General features: G+C 43.7%; 1 protein-coding gene across 1 annotated transcript in view; it reads right to left on the bottom strand.

The window, feature by feature from the left end:
* arhgap23a (Rho GTPase activating protein 23a) overlaps positions 1–21,390 on the bottom strand; it is a 35,740-nt gene extending 14,350 nt beyond the window's left edge. Inside the window, exons 1-7 of the mRNA XM_046035315.1 lie at positions 21,157–21,390; positions 13,193–13,396; positions 10,010–10,034; positions 9,521–9,613; positions 8,426–8,504; positions 7,864–7,918; positions 4,618–6,241 (exon numbers count right to left, since the gene is read on the bottom strand). Coding sequence (XP_045891271.1) covers positions 4,618–6,241; positions 7,864–7,918; positions 8,426–8,504; positions 9,521–9,613; positions 10,010–10,034; positions 13,193–13,396; positions 21,157–21,390 — 2,314 coding nt within the window. The remainder of the gene's footprint in view (positions 1–4,617; positions 6,242–7,863; positions 7,919–8,425; positions 8,505–9,520; positions 9,614–10,009; positions 10,035–13,192; positions 13,397–21,156) is intronic.
* Positions 21,391–22,281: the final 891 nt, after the last annotated feature.

The following is a 22,281-nucleotide window of genomic DNA, read 5'->3' as shown; positions in this document are numbered from 1 at the left end:
AAAGGGGTTAGATTAGGAGAAGGTGAGGAAGTGGAGAGGTTTTTAAAGGAGAGGAACGGTGAGGAACCGCAGGGTTACCATCAGGGATACTAAACAAGATAATTCATCTCAGAGTTTCCATTTCTTTCCCGTAGTATTTAACATTCATTCTTTCAACCGCAAAATCAACACATACTCGTACTCCAACGAGAGGCATTTTATACATTCCAGTGAGAAGTATACAAAAGGCAGACCACAAACACAAACATATACGGTGATTCCGGTGAAGTCCTCAAAAGAAGCTGAAGGATCTAAAACCTGTGCAACTGTCTCAGGTAAGAACAAATACATTCGCAACCTGAGTAAAAGAGACAAAACGTTACACAGGCACATGGTGAAATAGGTAAATAATTAACAGATAATGCAGTACCTGTGTCTTCTGTTTCCATAGGAAGAGCTAGTTTGCTGCTAACAGAGGGGGTTTTGTAACAGAAATCTACTGGCTCCAGGTTTCAGTTCTTTATGAAATCTAAAGTAGTGTATCATCTGATGTGAGGATATAAGAGAAAGTGTCACAGACCAACAAGGTCAGAAAACAATATTGTGGATAATTTAATGTAGATATTTAGTGGTAGCGTATATGCCATGATTGAAAGCTTCAGTATTCCCAAAGACAAAGTCATAATGCAGCTTTATGGGTCACACAGGCTACAAGACTTAAACAGTTTCAGCTGATGCAAAGGGAAATGAAACCGCAAGTCACACTCACCCACACTCACACTTCCGGACTGACAGAGAGGATTAGAGAGTGGCCCGATATTTGCGTAAAATGAGGAGAAGTTGGATTTGCCGCTGACATTTTAAACTGCCAGGACTGAATTGCAGGCTTCGGTGTGTTCTCTGTGCGAGCAACAGAGGGCAGTACAGCCTCAGACAGGTCTGTAGACTGGAAGGACTCAGTTTGAGGTCCACCCCAAAGACCAACACATAGTCCTTTTTTTAAATTCTTGCTGTGGTTTCTCATTTCATCTCACTTCTGATCTGATTTCCTTTTTTCTTACACCTCTGTCCCTGAAATATCTTGCGAATAGCCCTCATCCCTCGCCATCATTCTCGTCTTTCACCTTCTTTACTTTTCTTTCCGTCTCTCTTCCCATCTGGCCTTCTTTCATCTTCGCTGTTCTATTCTCCACTCCTGTGCATGCTAGAGCCCCGACATAAGGCGGAAAACATTTCCAATCTGGGATGAGGAATCTGCCTGTTCACAGCGCGGCCCAGAAATAACCAGGCTGTGGGTTTAACAAAGGCCGTCATTAACGGACAGCCAGAGAGTGAGCTCTGAGCCACCAGACAGAGAAGGACCAGCAGAGGGGAGCAACATACTGCAACACGCTCTGTCCCGACTCATACAATATATCCTGCAACAGATATGGAGTCCAGCATTCAGAGGTTATATGGGGAAGAGAGATGAAGGAAGAAGAGAGAGCACGAACAGAAGTATAAAAAACTAACAAAGGGAGCCTAAAGAGTCTAAAGTAACTTTAAAACCACATCTACATACATCTTGTTACTGCCACATCCTTTTAAAATTCCTTCAAAACTCAGTGGATTACTTGCATTGTTATCAAGTATATAGCAAGGCTGTCTTCACTTACTTTCCATATCTACTTTGATATTTTAGAGTTGCGGGGAACCAGCGCCAAAATTACACCTTTTTCTATACCACAATTTGATAAATATAAACATGTTTTTCTTTTAATGTAGCAAGATAACCAAACCTCTCAAATGTTAAATGTTATACAGCTGTACAACAACTAAAGGAAATGTTTCATGTAAGACAAATAAGCAGCTGGGACCAGTTAATATTTACCGTTTTTGCTTTAAAAATGATCAATTTCAAAGCAGTTGTCTGTTGATTATGTGTTGATTGACTGATCGATTGATATACTAATTGTTTCAGCTTTATGAACAAGACTATAAATGCGACCAAGCATTAGGTGGCAACTTTTGTTTTTTCTATACTCTGTGCTACGGTCACAAGAAAGAATGAGATTAAGAGACAGAAAGACAGAGAAACAAGGGGGCTAGTCCCTGTAAGACAAGACAGAGGGGGCAAGAGGCCTTTTAGAAGCAGGACAGAAGCCAGCGCAGAATGTCTTGGTCCTGCTCTGTTGTGTTCAGGGTCCAGCTAGTAAAGATAGTCATAGACTGAACTCCCACACACCCACACAGACACACTACCCCCTTCATCTTCCAGAGCAGCACAATAACAGCATTGAGGGCAGGAGCTGAGTGTATGAGCCCCTACTGTTCCCCACAAGAACCGCCACAAAAATCTCCTGGTAATTTACAGCTTAGATTCATGGTGAGAGATTCCAAGTGGGTACAGAGTAAAATACTGCATCTGTTGACATGCCTCTTCCTGTTTTTATTTTCCAAATTGTATAGAAAAATACTAAATACTTGATCAAAGTTTGGAAATCTCTCAACACGAGACGTCATAAAAACATATCTGACATCAGACACAGCCTGCCTTTGTACTCTCCACCTCACAGACGTCCGTGCTTTGTAGACAAGAATGACAACAGCCTATTAAATCGCATGTTCCCAAAGAGGCTCAGATAGTATCAGCATCTCTGTCAGAGCGATAAAGAGATGGAGAGAGAAAGAGCAGAGAAAAGCTAGTTCTTGTCTACAGGGAGAAACTAGCCTAGTTTCAGTTTATGGCTATTAGACGTGTCCCAGCCTGCAACCCTGACTGCCTGGTTTCTGAAGGTACGCGGCAAGAATGTGCTCTGACGGACTGAGGGAGAGGCAGAGAGATGCCTTATAGTTTGCTGATCCTCTGGATTTTCTCTCTTTAAATGACTTTCTCGGGCCGAGCGTGGCTTGGCTCTAATATCGGCGACCATTCCACGTTGGGTCACAGCTTCCAAAGTCAGCTGATTTGAATCTATTTAACATTAGGGTTAGCAGTGGCTGTTTGTTTCAGGCTGTGAAACAAACAGCCTGAAACAAGCTAAGCATAAGCATAGCATAGTAAGCATAGCTCGCCTGACCGTCTAACTTCATTTGCATATAGTTTGACTTCATGGTCGCTGTATATGTCAAGTGATACGAGCTAATATCAAGCCTGCAGAGTATTTTCAGAACAGGGAACAAGCCAGGACACGAACACAGTCACCTCCCAAGGACACAAACATATGTGGGCTACACTGTACGTACTCATGCAAACAACTTCACACAGACACAGAACTGCATGCACAGATTATAACTCTCGGTTTATAGCAAATTTAGGGTACTCTACTTACTATAAGTTAGGTTTTCCTAAACATACATTTTCATTTCATCAAATTCATTTAATCCAACTTTAATATTAATCTTATGCAAATCTTGAAATGTTTCAATGTTAGGTGTATATCTTACTGCTTGGTTCATAAAAAGTGGATTAAGTCTTATAAGACTTATGTCTTTTTCTTTCCTATAACATTATATATTTTACAGGCAAAATAACACTATATTAAAAGTCAACTGAACTCTAATGAAGACGCACATATCTTTTCTTTCAATAAAAAATATTCTAAGCTACAACTTTGTGATACAGCTTTTCTAAATGTATAAATCCACATGTTCAATAGTTGAGAAGAATTGACGCTAAAAATCTACAGCCATGCTAGCTGCTCTGTGAGGCAGTACTTTGGCACCGTGGTGCGTCAAGCTGAATGCTAACGCTAGAATGGCAATATGCTTACAATGACAATGCTGAGGACAATGCAGGTACAATGTTTCTCATGCTCACCATCTTTAGAGTTTAGAGTATTAGCATGCTAACATTTGCTAATTAGCATACAAACACAAAGTACAGCTGGGGCTGATGGGAATGTTCAGTTTTCCAAGCACTTTCAGTATTGAGAAAATTAAAACTTTGACCTGAAGAATGGGCTACAGGAAAAGTTAAGGAATAATCAAAGGAAATTGAATTTGTCCTCAAATTTTACCGGCAATCAATCCAATAGTTACTGAGACCAAAAGCAGTGGACCGACGGACCGAACAACACTACCATCCATAGAGACATGGCTCAAGCATTTCTACAAAATAAAACTAAACTGACTAAAAGAAAGGAACAAGAAAGAAAGAAAAAGATACAAGCCGACATACTACAGGAATTAAAGTAAAACTGCAGCCTATACCTTGCTCACACAAACAAAAACACACATTCAGGAACTCAACATGGTGAGGTGACCTTAGAGACTGGGGGCAGGCTGCAGGATTAGTGAACTCCCATAAGATATGATTCAATAAGACTACTAATACTGTCTGTAAGACTGAGGGAAGTGCCAGTATTACCCAATGCAAACATTCACAGACAAACACACACACACACACATCAGCAGAATCTCAATGAGAGAATGGAAACCGAGCCTGGAGCCTGAATAGGCAGACAAGAAGGAAATTAAGGAAACACACATTCCCTCCAAACTCATAATTGTGTCTGAATTATAGCTTTGCATTTCCTCTCAGTTAAGCTTACACGAACATTCAAAAAACACTCACTGTGGATTTTATTCTGGAAGCATTGAAAACTCAAGGTTAGTTGGAGGTTTTGTGAGGATGAAGCTCAAACATTCCTTGCTTACCTATAAAGGGGATAGAGGCCAGAGAGTCGTCCTCTATGGGCAGGGGGGCGAGGTTGCCATTTGGTTTGCGTGGGGCTACATCTCCTGTGGAACCAGGGGCAGGAGCTGAGTCTTGGGGATCAGGTGAAAACAAAGAGGGTTCTAGCCCATCCATGGGCAGCGCGTAGTGGGGATGACGCATACCATGGGCGTTCCTCCGCCCGGTGGGAGGTTTCTGCCTCAGCACTACTTCCTGGTTCTGTGCCACCACCTCCTCCTGCCCCTCTACTGACCCTTGTTCCCTCTCATGGTTTGTTGGCCTGTACGTTCTGTCCTGGGATTCGGGAGTGGTGGAGGCAAGGGGGGAGGCAGTGAGAGGTGCCGTTGTGCCCTCTGGAGGGCTGGTTTTAGGTGCTGGGTTCCAGTTCAAGTGAGGGCCAGAGTACGTTGGGTCCCTGAAAGAGTGGGCTTGCTGCATGATGCGGCCCGTCTTGCGGTAAAAAGAGGGGCTGTAGCTGCGGTAGCCCACCGGCTGGTCGTCCATGCTCTGCCCGGGGGGAAGCCGCCTGCTCTGGGGGGCAGTCTGCTGGGGCAAAGGCTGGGCGTGGGCCTGGGTATGGTGTTTGGATTGTGACTGTGAGTGTCGGGACATCGGAGGAGCTTGTGCTGCACCGTAATGACTCCCCTGCCTTGGATAGACGTCAGTCCTAGGGGGCGGCTGGGGAGCCTGCTGGAGCCATGAAGGCCTCTCAAACCGAGGCGAGACCAGTCCCGCTGCTCGGTCAAGCATCTCTAATGAGCGCCCATGGCGATCAAACTGGGCCAGCAGGTTTTCAGAGCGTGTTCGGGTGTAGTTAGAGGCTGGGTGGCCCCTATTTGAGCCCTCCTCCCAGTCTCCATAGGACCAGTGGGGTTCCCCATGTGGTCCTGGGCCTGACTGCTGCAGTAACAGCAGAGTGTCCTGGGAGGCACTGTGTGGCCAAGCACCTGTCCGCTGCTGCTGCTGCTGCTGCCTCCTTGTTTCACTGAGCCGGTCCTGAGAGTAGCTGCGGTGGCGGGTCTGCATGCTGCGTCCTGAGCGCTCAGGCAGCTGGTTGTAGTACCAGTCAGAGAGGGCCTGCTGGCAACGCTCATTGCGGCCATGGCTGAGCTGGGGCAGGGGCGGACTGGTCCAGGCTGAGCTGGACTTACGGGGCTGGGCCTGCGAGGAGGTGGCAGCGTAGTGGTTAGGGTAGTGGACTTTTAGCTGGCCGGACAAAGGGCCTCCTGACGAGGAAGAGGAAGAGTAGGAGCGCCCTCTGGTCTGGCCTTGAGGCTGCTGGTTGGTCATACCGTACTGGATTTCTTCTGTGCGGTGGGCGGGGCTGCTATGACCCACACCGCCTGGCTCTACTGCCCGCCCTTCCTGCCAGCTTGCGGGGCTGCCAACAGCAGAACGGTTGTCTAGGGGTGAAGAGGGGCTGGAAGAACCTGGCCAGCGACTCCAGTTATCCAACTGGTTCTGGCCCATGGGGGCTGGTGGAGGAGCTCCAGCAGGGGGCGTGGTTTTGGTGCGTGGATAACAGAGTGGGGGTGGTGGTGGGAGGTTCTCAGCTCCCCCTGAGTAGGGTTCGTTGCCTGTCAGGTAGGCATCCTGGGAGTATGCCTGAGAGAGGGAGGGAAGATGGGTAGAAGTGAGATAAGACATGACAGGAAAAAAACTTGAAGAAGAAATGGTGAGTATATTTGGCAGTGACAACTGGAAATAAAAAAGTGCTTTTACTGTAAACAAGTTTGACAACAACACAGACTGTAACCATAAATCCAGAAGACAACTTCATGCCGCTGTCAGTTACACAACAAGCCTTAAAGTGGACGGTCTTTCACCTCAACCCCCTTTGCCACAGTTTGTCCCCAGGGCCTCAGCTCTCGATACAAACACATGCTAGCTAGCAAACTGCATGAACTCCCTTGAGCAAAAGCCACAACAGTCACTGCACACCAGCCAGCTGCAAATACATATGTCCCCACCAATGTTGTCTATACACACATACAGGATATACATACACACACTGCGCTGCTTTAAGAGTATCTATTGAAAATAAAAAGTGTTTAATTAATAGATTACGTTATCAATTAGTTGCACTGTCACATTTGAAGCATCACTTTGAACTTCGACTCGACTTCACAACAAGTTTAAAACGTACTTGCTAACAATTCCTGTTTCCACTCTCATGACTAGGTAAAGCTAAATCACACAGACAGACAAGTTTTTTCGAGGTTTACCTAGACCGTCCAATAGAATCCAGAACCTTTCCCCAGCCTGCATGTTAAACTTGTTGTCACCACAAACAGACACAGAGGACAAGGCAGAAGACTTATCCTCACCGACAGTCCTGACACAACACGCTGGCTGCCAAAACCTGCCGTTGTTTAGATTTTACACACCATCCTCCAAGAAACATGCAATCTTTTGCTTTTTTCTATTACTTTTGTTGTGAGTTTCCTATCTGTTGGTCTCCTTGTTGTCTCCTCTCTCGGATCCTTCCAAACTCCCTCTCTCTTCCCTCTCATTCTCTGCCTTACTCCACCCTGTGGGAGTGTGGAGGGAGGCGCAGCACTGGTGATGTCATGCTAGGAATGCAGCAGATACAGGCGTAGCAGCAAGGGGAGGAGTGTGAGGACAGAGGAGTGGGTTTATAAATGTTAAAACATGGCAGCATACTTAAGGGGAGAACAGAGTTTTGGGCTCTTTTGGCAGAAGCACTGATGTTTCTGCATGTGTGAGAAGGATCACCTAAATCTGGTGATTTGTGTGTTGACATGTTGCTCCACGTTAATGGGAGGGGCGAGGGATGATGCATGTCTGATCATGTGAGCAAGCATGGAGCAACCTGTGGAGCGCTAAAAATGTGTTGTACCAAACATGGGTGTGTGCGCGAGCACGGAGCTGTTTGGTTTTATCAAACGTAAGCTTCGACAGTCAGGACAGCAGTGGCTTTTAATGAATGCATGTTGTAATCTATACACAGAGCAAAGAACCTCTGAGTCACTCTGCAGATATTCCAAAAAAATCTCTACATTCTTGACGGGTTGAATTCAGATGAACATACAAGCCCTGCTGAATATTCAGATTCCTGCAGTGTCCTGAAATAATACAAATGTAACAAATAATTGCCAGTATGCTTGCCAAGCCATGTAATTAAGTGTGTAACGCATGATATGTGTGGAGTTAGTTAGTTGTTTTGGTGGGTTAAGGTGCGTGAAAAATCCCATACTCACACTTACCAACTGAAGCACATCTTCATCTTTCGGCATAATGGAGAGCTCCAACACACTCTCACTGCAACGCATATACAGGAGGAAGAAGAGGGGAGGTCAGGAAGAATAAAGACAAACAAGAGATAGAGGTGAAAAACAGACTGGGCAAGGAGGAAAAAATGCTCCAATTCACTAAGAGTTCCAATATCCTGATAAATCTAAAAAATTAATCCTCTGACTCATTTTAAGAAAGGTTTAACTAAACTAAAACATCAACAGCTTCAGTTCTGCTGAAGTGTACACCAGCTAGAATTGCAGAGATTTGATCCAACCAATCTGTATCAGGTGTCATTAAGTGGATTGTGTCACTTTTTCAGCCACTTATCTCCCCTCTGGAGAACCACAGTATCTGTCTTGAGGCTGAGTGTGTAGAGTTTACAGCTTCAGGCTACTCTTTTTATTTTTTTTTTTAAAGCAGAGGAAACTAACACTTGTGACTAGGTGTATGTCATCTCTATAGTAAGCTTGTAAAGAAAACAATAACTCAACACACCAAAGGCTCAAAGCGCTGACAGACAGGCAATCTTACCTGTTCTGAATGAGGGCTATCACCTGCGAGTACGTCTTTCCTAGAACACTCTCTCCGTTCACTTTCACCAGCCGATCACCTGCACAAAAAGTTGTTTCATACAAATTATTTCAATATTCTCTTTATTTATGTCCTAATGGCCAAGCTGTGTTTAATTTCAACAAAACCGAAAACATGCTGACAAAACATTAAGCTCATTATCAGTATTAGGCACTGGAGGACTTTGATGTGTCCATACAAAGAACTTCAGCCAAAGCCAAGTTTTTATCAATGTCATAAAAAGGCTAGTCTCAAAGGCTGTATCTTTTTGTGATCTTGAAAAAAGTGTTAACACATCAATCAATTTAAACAAGTTGTGCTTTCTGACAACATAAATGCAGGGATGTCAGCACAGCTTGGCGTTTTGTGAAACGAGGCCCAAGGAAAGGAGTTAGATAACTATTTGTTCAAAGTTTGTATGCATATAAGGTGACTTCATGCAAGTTGAAACGCATACAAAGTGCTCAGAGTGTATATGTTTGCATATGGGGCGGCTGTGTCTCCAGTGGTGGAGCAGGATGCCCGTTAATCGGTTCAATCCCCGGCTCCTCCAGGCTGCATGTCGAAGTGTCCTTGGGCAAGATACTGAACCCCGAATTGCCTCTGGTGGCTGAATGTGTGTGAATGTTTCTGTTTGAGCACTGAGGCTCATTGAATGAATGGTGAATGCAGATGTAGTGTACAAGCGCTTTGGTCGAAAAGATTAGAAAGGTGCTATATAAATACAGAGCATTTACATTTACATATGTTGATACTGGCATGTGACTTCCTGATTGTGAAAGCATGCACACCGAAGTACTGGTTTGGTCTGTCTGAGCAGCTGGGAGTGGACTGCTGCCCTGTTAAAGCTACAAGACGCAGCAAGAACACTTCTACAGGTCTGTCTCGTTCAAATGCACTTGATCATTTGAGTCATACTGTATTATATTACCGCCCTCTCTGCATCTTTCATATCACTGTGCATCTGCTCACGTCTGCAGCATCACGTGACTCTCCCCAACAGATTTCCAATGCAAATCGGCATATTCATGCTCCTGCACCATATGTTCCCTTTACCTGTACACAAGCCCGCCTGGTGGGCCGGACCTTTTTCTCTCACGCTCTTCACAAAAATGGTGTCCATCGGCTCCAGTCGATCTTTCTGATACCCTGGATGACAAAAGACAAAGATCAGGGATTGTACCTGCTGAATTGTATAAATGCAAATAAAGAAACAAAAACAACTAGAACTAAAACATTATGTTGCTCCTGGTGTTTAGAACCCGCTTTGAGTAACACCTTTGGGTACTTGTGTTTATGGCTTTCCTGGCCTGGGGAGATCAATTAATATTTAAAAATTATTGTCTGTTTTCGTTTTTATAGGAGTGTCTGATGCAGTAGACTACTTTAGCTGTAGTGCTGCATAGTGTCCTGTAGAGGGCGCAGAAAGGCTGCTGTGCGCAGAGATGGCAGGAGGGAATACAGGAGGTCCCTGCTCATTACAAAATAAGTTATCCCACTGCACCAGGTTTTTATTTGTTGCCTGATGAGAAAGAGAACACTTACCCTTCCCGTTACCGTTCTCCTCATCCTGCAAATGAAAGACACAGACAGAATTACTGCTCACATTCAGTCAAAGTCAAGTCAGTCCAATTGATTTGGAGAGAACAACCAGTGTAGAAGTGTTTAACAAATGTAAAACAAATAAATAGGTTAATAACTGTAACAGACAAAATTTAAACTATTTAATTGTTATATTAATGATAATGGAAACTGAAAACAAATTGGGTCAGGTGGGTCTTCAACTGATAGATGGGGGAGAGCTGTCAGTTATGGGTAAACTTTTTCACACACTTGAAGAAATTCACAGCAGTTGAGGCTTGAAGTCATTAAAGCATGTAAGGTATTTCTGCATATCTCAGAAAGATAGAAAAGGTTTGATTTTTTCATCTGAAACATGTCGACATGTGAAAAAAAACACTACTACTGACATAATTGTAGCGCAGAGTCAAAATTTAACACCCAGATTTCTGGCATGTGTAAGTAGATGTGAAGACAGAGGCCGGAGAAAAATGTTTAAACCGCTAAAGAAAGTTTTGGGACCAATAATGAGAATATTTGCCATTTAGATGGAGAAACATTTTGGCCATTCAGCACTTGGCAAAAAGTCTATCACTGCTTTCACAGGCGGGAACATTACCAAATGCTAATTCAGTAGGACACAATTCCTCACGCATGGAGTCCGTCCTGAAGGTTTTTACTTTACAGCATCCTCACAAGCAGAAGTGCTCCAGGTTTAAACATTGAACTTTCTGACCCAGGTCTCAACCCTAACATGACCAGCGTCACAATGCTGAGTCAATTTTACCCTTTACAGGAAAAAAAAAATCACCTACTTATTCACTATCTCACAAGTCCAGTGTGTGAGGGTGGCTGGAGTGGTGTGAGCTTGATATCTACATCTCCATAACCTTCAGACCACAGGAGAAGTCATAAGTATCCGTTATGTCATTTTAACGTGCATCTCAAGGCAATCCTCCTGAGACAGATCTGTTTCTTTTTATGAGTTTTTCACGTTGGAATGCAGCTCCAACGCAGACACCGGCTTGCAGGTTAGACAGTCTGCAGGTACTCATGACGTAATTTGAAGCTAACGCACACAGCTGTCAGCAGCGAGGACGGCAGTGGTGAGATTTGATACACACACACACACACACACACACACACACTAAGCTGAGTGGACAGTTTGGGGTTAGGGGCACGGTGGGCTGACTGCTGCCTGGCTTTATGCTACGCTGAGTGGGCTCATTCCTGGCTCTGCAGACAATGCTGGGGGGTTTAGAGGCAGAGAAAGGCGAGCCGACGACCCCAGAATAGAACTCCAAGCTAGGGACACTCGTCAACTGATCAGACCCAGTCTGAAATCATCCTAGACTGTGGAGGAGACAGTGAAAGGTGGGCAAAAGACTCTGTATCTTGGTCAGATTCATGTACACAGTGGGTCAACACCTGCATAGTCTGAAGCAGGTAGTAGGTACTATTTCCCCTGAAATCAAATTTGGAATACAATTCAGTGTACAAGGGGTTTAGCTAACAGTTAAATGTCAAAGTGACTGTTCTGTCTCAATCTTTTATCTTCAATCTTTTAATTTTAAAAATGTGTTGATTTGTTTTTAGATGTAGAAATGGCATGTGTCACAATCAGATTTCTTTCTGCAAAATGTTTTTTTCAGCAGTGTAATCTTGCCCATTTTGTTGTCATATTGCAATTTAAACATTCAAATAAGTGTGCAAGCACCTCCTCGATCCGTATGCATTCTCAATTCAGTAGTCAAGGGAATTTGTAAATATGTGCAGTATCTTTTTCACGTCTCCAATATCTTTTAGTGTATGTGTACATTTAATCATTTGGGGAAAGTTTTGTCCTAAGCAATGCACAAATGAGGTTGAATCAAAGACACAAGCAGAAGCCATAGTGAATAAGTGCCACAAGGCCCAGTTGAAGGTTCATGCCGTAAGATAAAGGTGCAGAGACAATGTGACTTTTTTTTTAATTATGCGATCACACAGGAGAACAGTTTAGATCAGTGTTTTAGATAATATAAAAGATGACTGTTGAAGACTTTCTGAACCAGCACACACCATGAAATGAGTGCCCAATTGGGTCATGCACCAGTGGGCCTCCAGAAATTGTACACTATGAGGGTAATTTGGGAGACGAAGGCTCTTCAGATAAGAACAGGCGGCTCAGTGGGTCTGATTGTCCCTAAACACCATGTGACCCTTGAGGCAGAGGAGATGAGGACAGAACCAGGGCCAGCAGTGGGCCTATTGTCCGGGGCCGGCCTGGTACGGCCTGACTGCCAGTGAGTGGTACCAGGCTAAGACAACAGATCTCATTCAATCTGTGTTCCTATCTGCAGCTGCTGGGTTGTGGGGTGGTACAATAATAATAGAGGCCTTGTTTCAGCTGGCTCACCCCACCCCAGCCTCCATATCCCTCAATTTCACATCTGGAGCCGTTTGCCCCCACACCTCAAAGAGCTAAATAACCGCTCACTCACACAGAGGCTCATTCCAAAATCCCAGAACAATCTTCAATTCACCAAGGACTGAAAACAAGGCCCGTGAAGTGATACTGAAAACAAATAGAAGTAATAGTTTTCAAATCAGGCTGTCTGGCAGGTTATGGAGGTGCGCTTTATATTGTTCAAAGTGTTAATTTGGTTGTTCTGACCAATAATTCCTTGTATGTGTAAACCTACTTGGCAATAAAGCTTTGATTCTGAAAAAGAACCCGCATGTTGTTATTTTGTCTCCCTCCTTTAACAGCTCTTTAACAGGCTAGGTTTGTTCACTCTGTTGTCTCCAGTCAGTCATGGCTTGTTTTCTCCTTTTGTCTGCGAGTTAATTTTGCTCAGCTCTGCCTCGCTGACCCTCGACTCCAGTATGATTGGCTTTATCTCCAAGCTCAAAATTGGCTCTGTCCTGGGTTCAGCAAGTTAAACGTTGAAGGCTTTTAAAAACCTATTTAAATGCCAGCTACGATGAAATGGAGAACATGTGTGCTGTAAAAATAAACATGGAAGTTGAAAAAAGGACTTAATGACACTTAATACGATATTAAAAGAAGGACAAACACTAGTTCATAAAACTGCATATATTTAACATAATTCAACAGCTTTCTTCAGTTTGAAATGTGATTCGAGACGTTTATGTGACAAATTTTCAAGGACCTGTAGGTCTCACCTTGAGGTTGGTGTGCAGGGCGGACTCTGGAGGGTAAACAATGAAGTGGCGGAGCGTGAAACCGAAACCCTGGGAGTTCTTTCGGAGAACCAGTGTCCGTGGACCCTTCCAGCCCACGCCGACCCCCTCCCTTCCCGGCCGGGTCGCCATCGGCGGCCGAGGGTTGTCACCAGCTGAGGAGAGACCATCCCTCCGCCCCTTAGCCTGCGGACACAGACAGAGAGATTCAGTGAGATTCAGGATAGTTTATACAGTATATATATTTTATTAGATGAAAAGTTGTAAAAGGTGTTGGAAAATATGTTGAGTGCTGAGGTTCACACATGCCGAAAAAATGGAGAATAAATAAATAAATATACTGCATTGTCATTAACAGATATTTCAAGTTGGTGTATGTGATTCCTGTGACATTTATGGGATATGTGTAAATGTTGTTCAGTTTCAGAAGATGGATAAAAGTCCAGAGTACAGCACATGTGCATTCTTAGCTATAAAGTATGCTGAAATAAATCATCTAATATCAGCTTTTGCTTATCTCCTGATTAGAATCTAATTTATTTCCCATAAATAGGAGCAACGCTGGAGAAGTTTTCCAGTTTTCCAGATGCAACACACTTAATTATTCCCTGGAGATGCACAAGGCGGCTCTAGACTCCAGACAGGCAGACCGGTGACATCGATCCTTGACTGCTGGGTATTACATTAGCAGCTTTCTCATGAGGTCCTGAATGTGGTCAGTCGTACATGCCACCCAGCCACAGAACAATAGTCCATAAACACACCTGTGGGGTCCTCCATAAGGAAGGGCCACGTCTAGACAGGACCAAGAAGGAAATGTGGGGCTGGGTTTCACTCAGTTCTGAGCATACTGTCCATGGTCTTATCACAGGGATAAGGGGTCCAGGAGGGAACCTGGAATCCGAGTGGAGAATAAAGGCAGATTTCCACCCACTCTCTAAATATCTCATTCTTGGGGCCGAGTAAATAAGCCCAGTTAGCTCAGCTGACAAACACACGTGAAAACTATCACCCCCATGCTGCCCTGACGACCCACATCTGTCAGTCAAACACTATCACCTGACCAAACAGGCAGGAGCGAGGAGGAGGAGGAGAGGGGAGAAATCTGCATGTCACCTCAGAAGCCTGCTGTGGTTCAGTTATCTCGTGCTGCATGTTCACTGTCTAACCTTTCTTAGTAAAGCAGAACTCACTGAACTATTTCTGATTCACAGGAGCAGATCATAAATTTGGGAGGCAGCTCAACACTATAATCATGCATGTGTCTTCCCGACCGAATCAATCAATCACTGTGCCGTGCTAACGCTTTAGCATACACTACATGAAGAAGCTTACTAGAATGACAGCATTTTGTAAAAAGCTGACTAAATTACATACAATGCACATTTAACAGCCACTTGGTTTTGAGGATTGTTTAAATGTGTTCACACTGAAATAGATAAATGTGCTACTGATATGCACTACTGTCCCACAATGCAACGCACAACAGAAATTATTTTTTTTAAAGAAATACTCATAAAGCTCCAGAAACATCTGAAACAGCCTTTGCCTTTTCTTAAGTGTGTTGCCATTGTTAAATGTACAGCTGAAACAATTAGTCAGTTAATTGATTAGTCAAACAGAATATCAACTGCAACAATTTTGATATTCAATTAGAAATTAGGGGCACGGTTACCTCAGTTGTTAGAGTACGCTCCCCATGTCCAAGGCTGAGTCCTTACTACAGCGCCCTGGATTCCAATCCAACCTGTGGCCCTTTGCTGCGTGTTGCCCCCTATCTCTCCACCACTTTCTGCTCTATCCACTGTCCTATCTAATAAAAGCAGAAAATGCCCCAAAAACTATCTTTAAAGAAAAAAAGAACATTTAAAAAATGCCATAAATTCACTTGTTCCAACTTCTCAAATGTGAATTTTTGCAGTTTTTTGTCTTACTCCTATTCTCAATTATAGCAAACAGAATATCTTTGGGTTTTTTGACAATGGGTGAACAAAACAAGCTATTTAAATATGTCTGTTTGGGGTCTGGGAAATTATAGTAGGTATTTTTTACTATTTTCTTATAGACTAAATGACTCAGTGATTATTCAAAAAACACTGGCAGATGAATAAATAATAAAAATGCAATAGTTTTCACCCTATACAAAATGTCTGCATATCTATTATAATTTTCTATGAGTGAATATTGCCAAAGTACACAGCTGTACACTATGCAGATCAGTGTCACTATACTGTCTGTTTATAATGGGACTGGTACAGTTTAAGATGCTTCAAAGATGAACGGAAGGTAATCTCAGTGTGCAATAACAGCTTTAGTTGAATTATCTAATTGCTGCAATAAATCAATGAAGTCACTAAATATAGTAACTTTATGACTCACACAGCTTTACTACAAACAAAGCAACAGCTGCAAACGTAAGTCACACAAAACACCGGCTTCTCATCATGTTGCACTCATCACTGCTCCTGCACAGTCCCTTCTGTTTGAGATTAATCTGCCATCAGCTCACAAGGAAAGTCTTCACAGTTACTGGATTTCACCCATCCTTGAAATACTACGATGATGAAGAATACGATAATGGTAGAAAATGAAGATAAATCTGCCCGCAGCCAACAAGGACACCAAGAGGTCAGGCCGCTATGTTCACGGCGCTCCAGGTACGGTTTGGTGTGCGTGTCACTTTGAATGGCATTTTTCCTGCCACATGAGTTAAGCTGAAATAAAACAGGCTTACAGGCTTTGACGCTCCAGGGTTACGATTCAACAAAGCAAATTAGGTGCACAAGATAGTGTGAACATGCCCTTAAAAGGAAACAGGTCTGGTTGATTCATGCATTTTACTAAAATGGTAACTGACCAGAAATACCAAACTCCTAAAACGTTTTGTATTTCTTTAAATACTACTGGTTGTTTTATGTGTGAGAATGTGTGTTTTAATGTTAGAGGGCCAGAGTTGAACATGTGTAGACTACAAACAGCAACCCCCCCATTGATAGACACACTGATATATAACAAACACACACACACACACACACACACACACACACACTTGACCTGACAACCCTGTATTCGGGCCACACAACAACAGGAAGTGGCAGGCTGGAGGCAGGAAGTGTGGTAGCACTGCGGGGCGGGATAACCAGATGCTCCTATAAATAAAACCAGAGATCTTACTCTCCATCATGGAGGCACTTCCACTCGTTCACTCCTCTTTCTCCTTCGTTCCATTTTCCTTCCCTCGCCTCTCCTCCCTTCCACCTCTCCTTCCTCTCTCACCACACGCTTTCGTGTAATGGAAATCCGGCTGCGCTGACTTTTACCACACATTTTCTTTTTTCCTCCTCTACTTTATGTTCCGTCCAAGGAAAGAGACCAAAAATAAGTTTGGACATTTCAACTAACTTTCTGAAATATGTTTTGAGTTATGTAGATACACGTTGGAAAAAATGTGAATGTTCTTTTCTACATGTGCAAATCATGCATCACACAGCATATTCTGAAGTATATATGAAGGGTATATTTTGCAGATTGAGCTACATAAATCCTTGTGACACTCAAAGCCTGATCTTTAGTCTGGCAGTCTAAACAGTGTAAAGTTACCCCTGTTATTTTCTTTCAAAGAGGCAAGCAGTGAGGCCTATTATGTGGCATGAGAGCAGCATAAAGAAGTGTGTGAGGAAGGAGGAGTGTTTGGGGTGTCAAATAAAAATGATAAATAAAACACATAGGCCAAGAGTAAAAAAAAGAGGAAATGAAAGAGCAAGAGGGTGAAAAGAGGAAGAGACAGAATGAATTCCTCAGAGGGAGCGGTTTGGCTTGGACAAGTTGAAACACACACTGTAAACTGGCGGAGGAGGTGAGGGAGCACATAGAGAGTGGATGAGAGAAGGATGAAGAGGACGAAGAGAAGGAGGAGGAGGAGGAGGAGTATCAGCCCCAGTGAGGGACAGGCTCCAGCACGCCAGTTTCGACCGCATGGCCCCTCCCGGCGCTGAGAATACCAAACCCTGTGATTACCCAAAACACACAGGGTCTAACTGGGTCTCTGAGCCAGCACTGTTTCCCACTCGGCTGCTTTGGTCTGTGTGGGTCGTGCGTCTCTCCTCAGCTATTCTGCTGAGTCTTCGGTCGTCCTTTCTCCCCTGAAGCCAGAAATTAATCCTCCCTCGTACCCTTGTCACCTTGATGCGACCGGTTTGTCATCTACGAGTTTACTTTTGACCCAAAAGCAAAAAATGATCTGAACTTGCTGACATGCTCTAGCCTCTCCCGACAGTTGGACACTTGGAAAATGTTTCTGTGGTTTTCAATCTAAACTTGACTTCCTATCTAGGCTTAGAGCAGGGAAACATCACTCTTGAAAAGATGAAATTTGGTATTTCCTACTCTCCTACTGGGAATTTATAACTTTAAGCTCTTTCGCCCGTTCTGGACATGTTCTCGCCTGTTAAAGTCAGCTTTCGATAACAAATAATCTCTGAATGCCCTTCACATAATACAGAGCCCTGAGGGGTCCAATTACCATCTGAAGATGATGTAATTAAAACACACACAAAAAAGCTTTACTGGAAACTATTGCTTTTGAATATGTACAACTGCTTGTCATGCCACACGACAGCTTCCTGCTTAGAGTGGGTGTTTAGTGGGTAAACACACACACACACACACACACAAACAGCAGCAGCAAGATTTTCCATGTAGATATTTCCCCTCCTGATTACCATTAGAGAGCACATCATTAAGAATCATGACTGAAAAGACAAAATGTGGTCCAGGGAGAGCAGAGGATGTCGTGCTGAGAGGATTACAACACTTCGGTCGGGTTGCAAATGTACATCTAAAACATATCCACATTTGGGGCTCCATCAGCTTTGCTAAAATATAAAAAATGTTAAAGAAAAACAAAACTGTCTGATAATATATCTTTCTGTTTGCGAGAGGCTTTTCTAGGACACAGTGTTATTGTCATGTTGCAGTCATAATCATCAGTTACAGCATACGTGCTGATTAACACACACACGCCTCTCCTCACTCCATCCAGAAGTAAAGCAGCATGGAGGAATGCAGTGGCTGTCGGGGAGCCATGCTCCTGCTAAAACCCAGCAGGGCAGAACAATAATGCTCTTTTAAACAGCTGAGAGCTGCAACCTGTTTGAAAAGTGGAGCTTTACGGACGTTACAAACGCTGACGAGCCTTTAATCCTGATGGCCACGGCTGTCTGCGCCCACAGTCCTGAGCCGGCTGCCAAGAGGGAACGGGAGAGGGACGGTGAAAAGTCAAACCATCTCGTTCTGATAATTCCTGGACTCACCGGCCACACGGAGGGGACGCTCCACGTCCTCTGCAGGTCTAAATGCATCCTATATCTCGTGAAGGAGTTGCATGATGAGTGTATAAACATCCCGCGGTGCTCTTAACACTCAGAGAAGACAAACTGCCCGACAACCGAGGATTCAAAATAAAGAGCAGTACACGCAGAAGCTCAAATAATGTATATCCGGCTGTAATTAACATAGCGTGTGTGTGTGTGTGTTTGCAAACACATGTGTGTCAATATGTGCTCAAAAACCAGTTCAACCCCATTGTCAGTCCAACTAGGCCAACAGGTGATGAGGCAATGTCGGTTAAACAGGGTTTTCTACTTGAACAGCGAAACATATTGTGCTTTTGTCTAACTGACAACCTGATAACCTGCTTCACTCTGGGTGATGCCTGTGGAATGTTTTAATGTAATGATGTTATGGTCATTTTGGCTATCTTTCATTCAAATCCTGGGCAAGGGAGGAGGATGAGGAGGAGGAGCTGCAGTTTAAGTATAACTTTTACAGGATGAGTTGGTAGCTCAGTGGGCAGAGGCACATATAGTCAAGTGTATGACGTGGATTTAAATGTAGCCAGGGACTTTGCATCGTTCCTGCTTCTATGTTTGAAGGAGGGGAAGTACCACAAAAGAAGTCATTAAATTATAATTAACATGCAATTAACAATGATATTAACTTTTCGGTGCTTATTAAGAAGGGGCATTAGGTTTGTCCCAAATACAGACAAAAAAATATTTTTAACCTGACATGAAATATTTGTGTGGGCGCATGTTTCTATTTTGTGCAAATTCTTATCAGTTTGACTTGATGATGGATTTAAACCGTCTTTACAAACTGTGACAAACTGTAAATAAATACAACACTGTGGAAAGAAAAACTGCCCATGGTACAAGAATGGAAGCTCAACAGAATCACAATCATGATTGTGAACCTGTAAGTATCAATGAATCAGCATGAGAGGAACTCCTTCTCAATTCCAAAGAAATTCTTTCTAAAGTGTGTTTGTGCCGGCTGTATCCGTACAGTCACTCTCTCTCCTCCCCCCACACTCACATTCCTGATTGTGACATTTCTTAACTGTGTCAATGAGCCAGAAGGGTGGGGGGGGGATGGTAACAACCTGGAAAAAGGATGGAAAAGGGGAGTGAGGGGAAATATTCCACATAAATGCCCACACTAAAATTAGATCATGTGTGGAAGTGATGCCCTAAATTCTGAGGGCATTGTTGGGGGTGGGGATGCTCAATCGCACAGCTTCCACAACACCTCGCTAAAAGTGGCACTTAGCAGCCCCCCTTCATCTGTCTTTAGCCACTAATTAGAAACCCCTCAGAGGAAGGAAAGGGTCAATATGCCACACATACAGAATCCCGCAGACAAAAACACACATCAGCTGCAGAAAAATAAGAACAAAGTGGCACAGAGAAATATAGATTGTTACAAAGTGGAGGCTAAATCAACCTCATCGTTTCATTTTATCCATATTTACCGATCTTGTTTGGGCAATGAATCACTTCAATGATTGTAAGTGTGCAATAATATAAGCTACGTGAGGAAATGATCTAAATAAAATGAATAATTCTATGTTTAAAAATGTATAGCTGATTTTTTTTTTACTGTTGGCTGCATGCCTTGTGATGTTTGCCTATAGTCTGTTTTTATACTATTACGTCACTGAATGAAATCCAGGGATGCTAACTGGACCGAGACATTTGATCACTAGAAAAATCTCTCCCATCTCAAAGAAGACCTGCCAAACTACAAATATTTTTAAACAAAAAAAAGGCCCATATACCCGCTCAAGACAGAACAGACAAGCCCATAGGTACTGTAGCTGCTGACCAAAATTTTTTTACTTTGAGTACACACAGTAATAATCTAACTGTCCTTAATCCATCAGCACAAAGCGACATCACATAGTTTTCCTGGAAAGTCTCAAAAACAGTGAGCGGCAAACAGCAACAGCTTAAAGGCAACACATCTACACGCCTGGAGACAATGAAAGGTGAAAGGCTGTCAACAGCTAAGTGGTTAACAGACTGTTAACAATGGGTACAGTTACATGGACACTTTGTTGACAGGCATGACTGAAAACTCCCACACATCGGTTTCCACAGAGGATTCTGCTGATATCACTGTGTGTACTCTTATTTCTGGAAAACCACAGCGGGGAAGCAAAACAATATATTTCTATTATCAACTTAAACTGCAGGAGGAGCTGCTTACATGGTTTCAGACGATGAATCGATTAAGTTGATCAACAGAGATAGAGATGTAGATTCCAGCTTCTCGTATGTGAGAATTTGCAGCATTTCTTTCCTTATAAAAACTGTCTAAACTGATTTTAACTGGTTTTAACTGCAATGTCCCCACTGTGGGACAAATAAAGGTTTTCTTATTTTATCTTAAAATTAATAATTAAAAGATGACACCTGGGTCTCTGGGAACTTGCACTGGTCCTTATTTTCTGATATTTTACGCACTTAAAAATGAATCTGAATCTTACTTACTTCATCTATACCTAATTTTCATAGCCTTCAACTAAAAGATTTCATTTTGAATGACGCTTTAAATCAGTGACTCCACATCCAGCCACTAGAGGAAGATGGGTGACCTTTCCTTACCCTGGGCTGGTGAGCGCTCTGACTGTGCCCAGTGGGCATGGCTGGCGAAGACACTGAACCCGTGGCACCGCGGAGCACCGCTAGCCAGATGCAGCGAGGTTCAGGGGAGCTGCAGTCCACCCCCACCGGGTTCTGGAAGCTCCAGTCAGACCCTGCCGGCGCAGGACACGGGAGCATAGCAGCGGGCATTGGGGCGTGGAGTTTCCTCAGATCCACATCCCTCACCGCCCACATAGGCTGCTCACACACTCTACACAAGGTCGTGGACAAGGTCCAGATGCAGAAATACAGAAAATACAATCACGCCAAGAGAAGACGGGTGGTTTTAGCAGAGCTTGCAAATCCTCCCCTGGGATCCTCCAGTTATTCAAGTGTCTGAACTTCCCGTCTCCTGGCTCCAGTACATCGCTGTCAGAAAGTTAAATCCCACAAGTTCCACATCACAGCCTTTCCGCTCCTGACCTCCGGGAATCAGCTCTCCATGACTCTCACACACATTCAAACACTCTCAGAGGGGTTCAGTCCAGAGGAAGCAGAAGGCAGGCTCCTGGGCAGCAGATGGAGGAGTGTGTGTGGCGCAGGGATTGGAGGTAGGTCTGGTTTCACTACAGACACACACAGAGCACAACTGACAGCGTCCTTCCCGTTGGTGTCCAGTGATGTTCTGCATACAAAGCCACACTGTCCACCCCCAAAACACACACTGCTGTCCCAAAGGGGTTGGATCCTCTGTCTCTCCTCCCTCCCACTGCTCTCTCTCTCTCTCCTCTTTCTCTTTTCTTCCCTCTTTATCTCTAGTGCCAAACAAATCCCTTCATCTCTATCCTCTCCTTTATCACAGCGAGCATCAGCTCTTTCATCCCTCACTCTGTCCCTCCTTTTCTCTTTTGCTTTCTCTTTTGTTACTCAATCCATATCCAAACAATCGCTCACTAGCTCCACATGAACCGGTCCAACTGTCATCAGCAGACAAACAACTGTGCTGTACAGTAAACTGGAACTTTGCCGTTTAGTCCAAAAACACTGGACATCACTGAGGCCAGACGTTGGAGGTGAAGGAGTGGTGGGGGGTCCAGGTCCAGCAGGAGATATCTCCTGTAGGCTGATAGGTTAAATCCACTGTAG

The sequence above is a fragment of the Micropterus dolomieu genome, linkage group LG02, assembly GCF_021292245.1.
Source record: "Micropterus dolomieu isolate WLL.071019.BEF.003 ecotype Adirondacks linkage group LG02, ASM2129224v1, whole genome shotgun sequence".
NCBI lineage: Eukaryota > Metazoa > Chordata > Actinopteri > Centrarchiformes > Centrarchidae > Micropterus > Micropterus dolomieu.
Note: the sequence above shows the minus strand (reverse complement) of the source record. Positions and strands in the feature narration are given on the sequence as shown.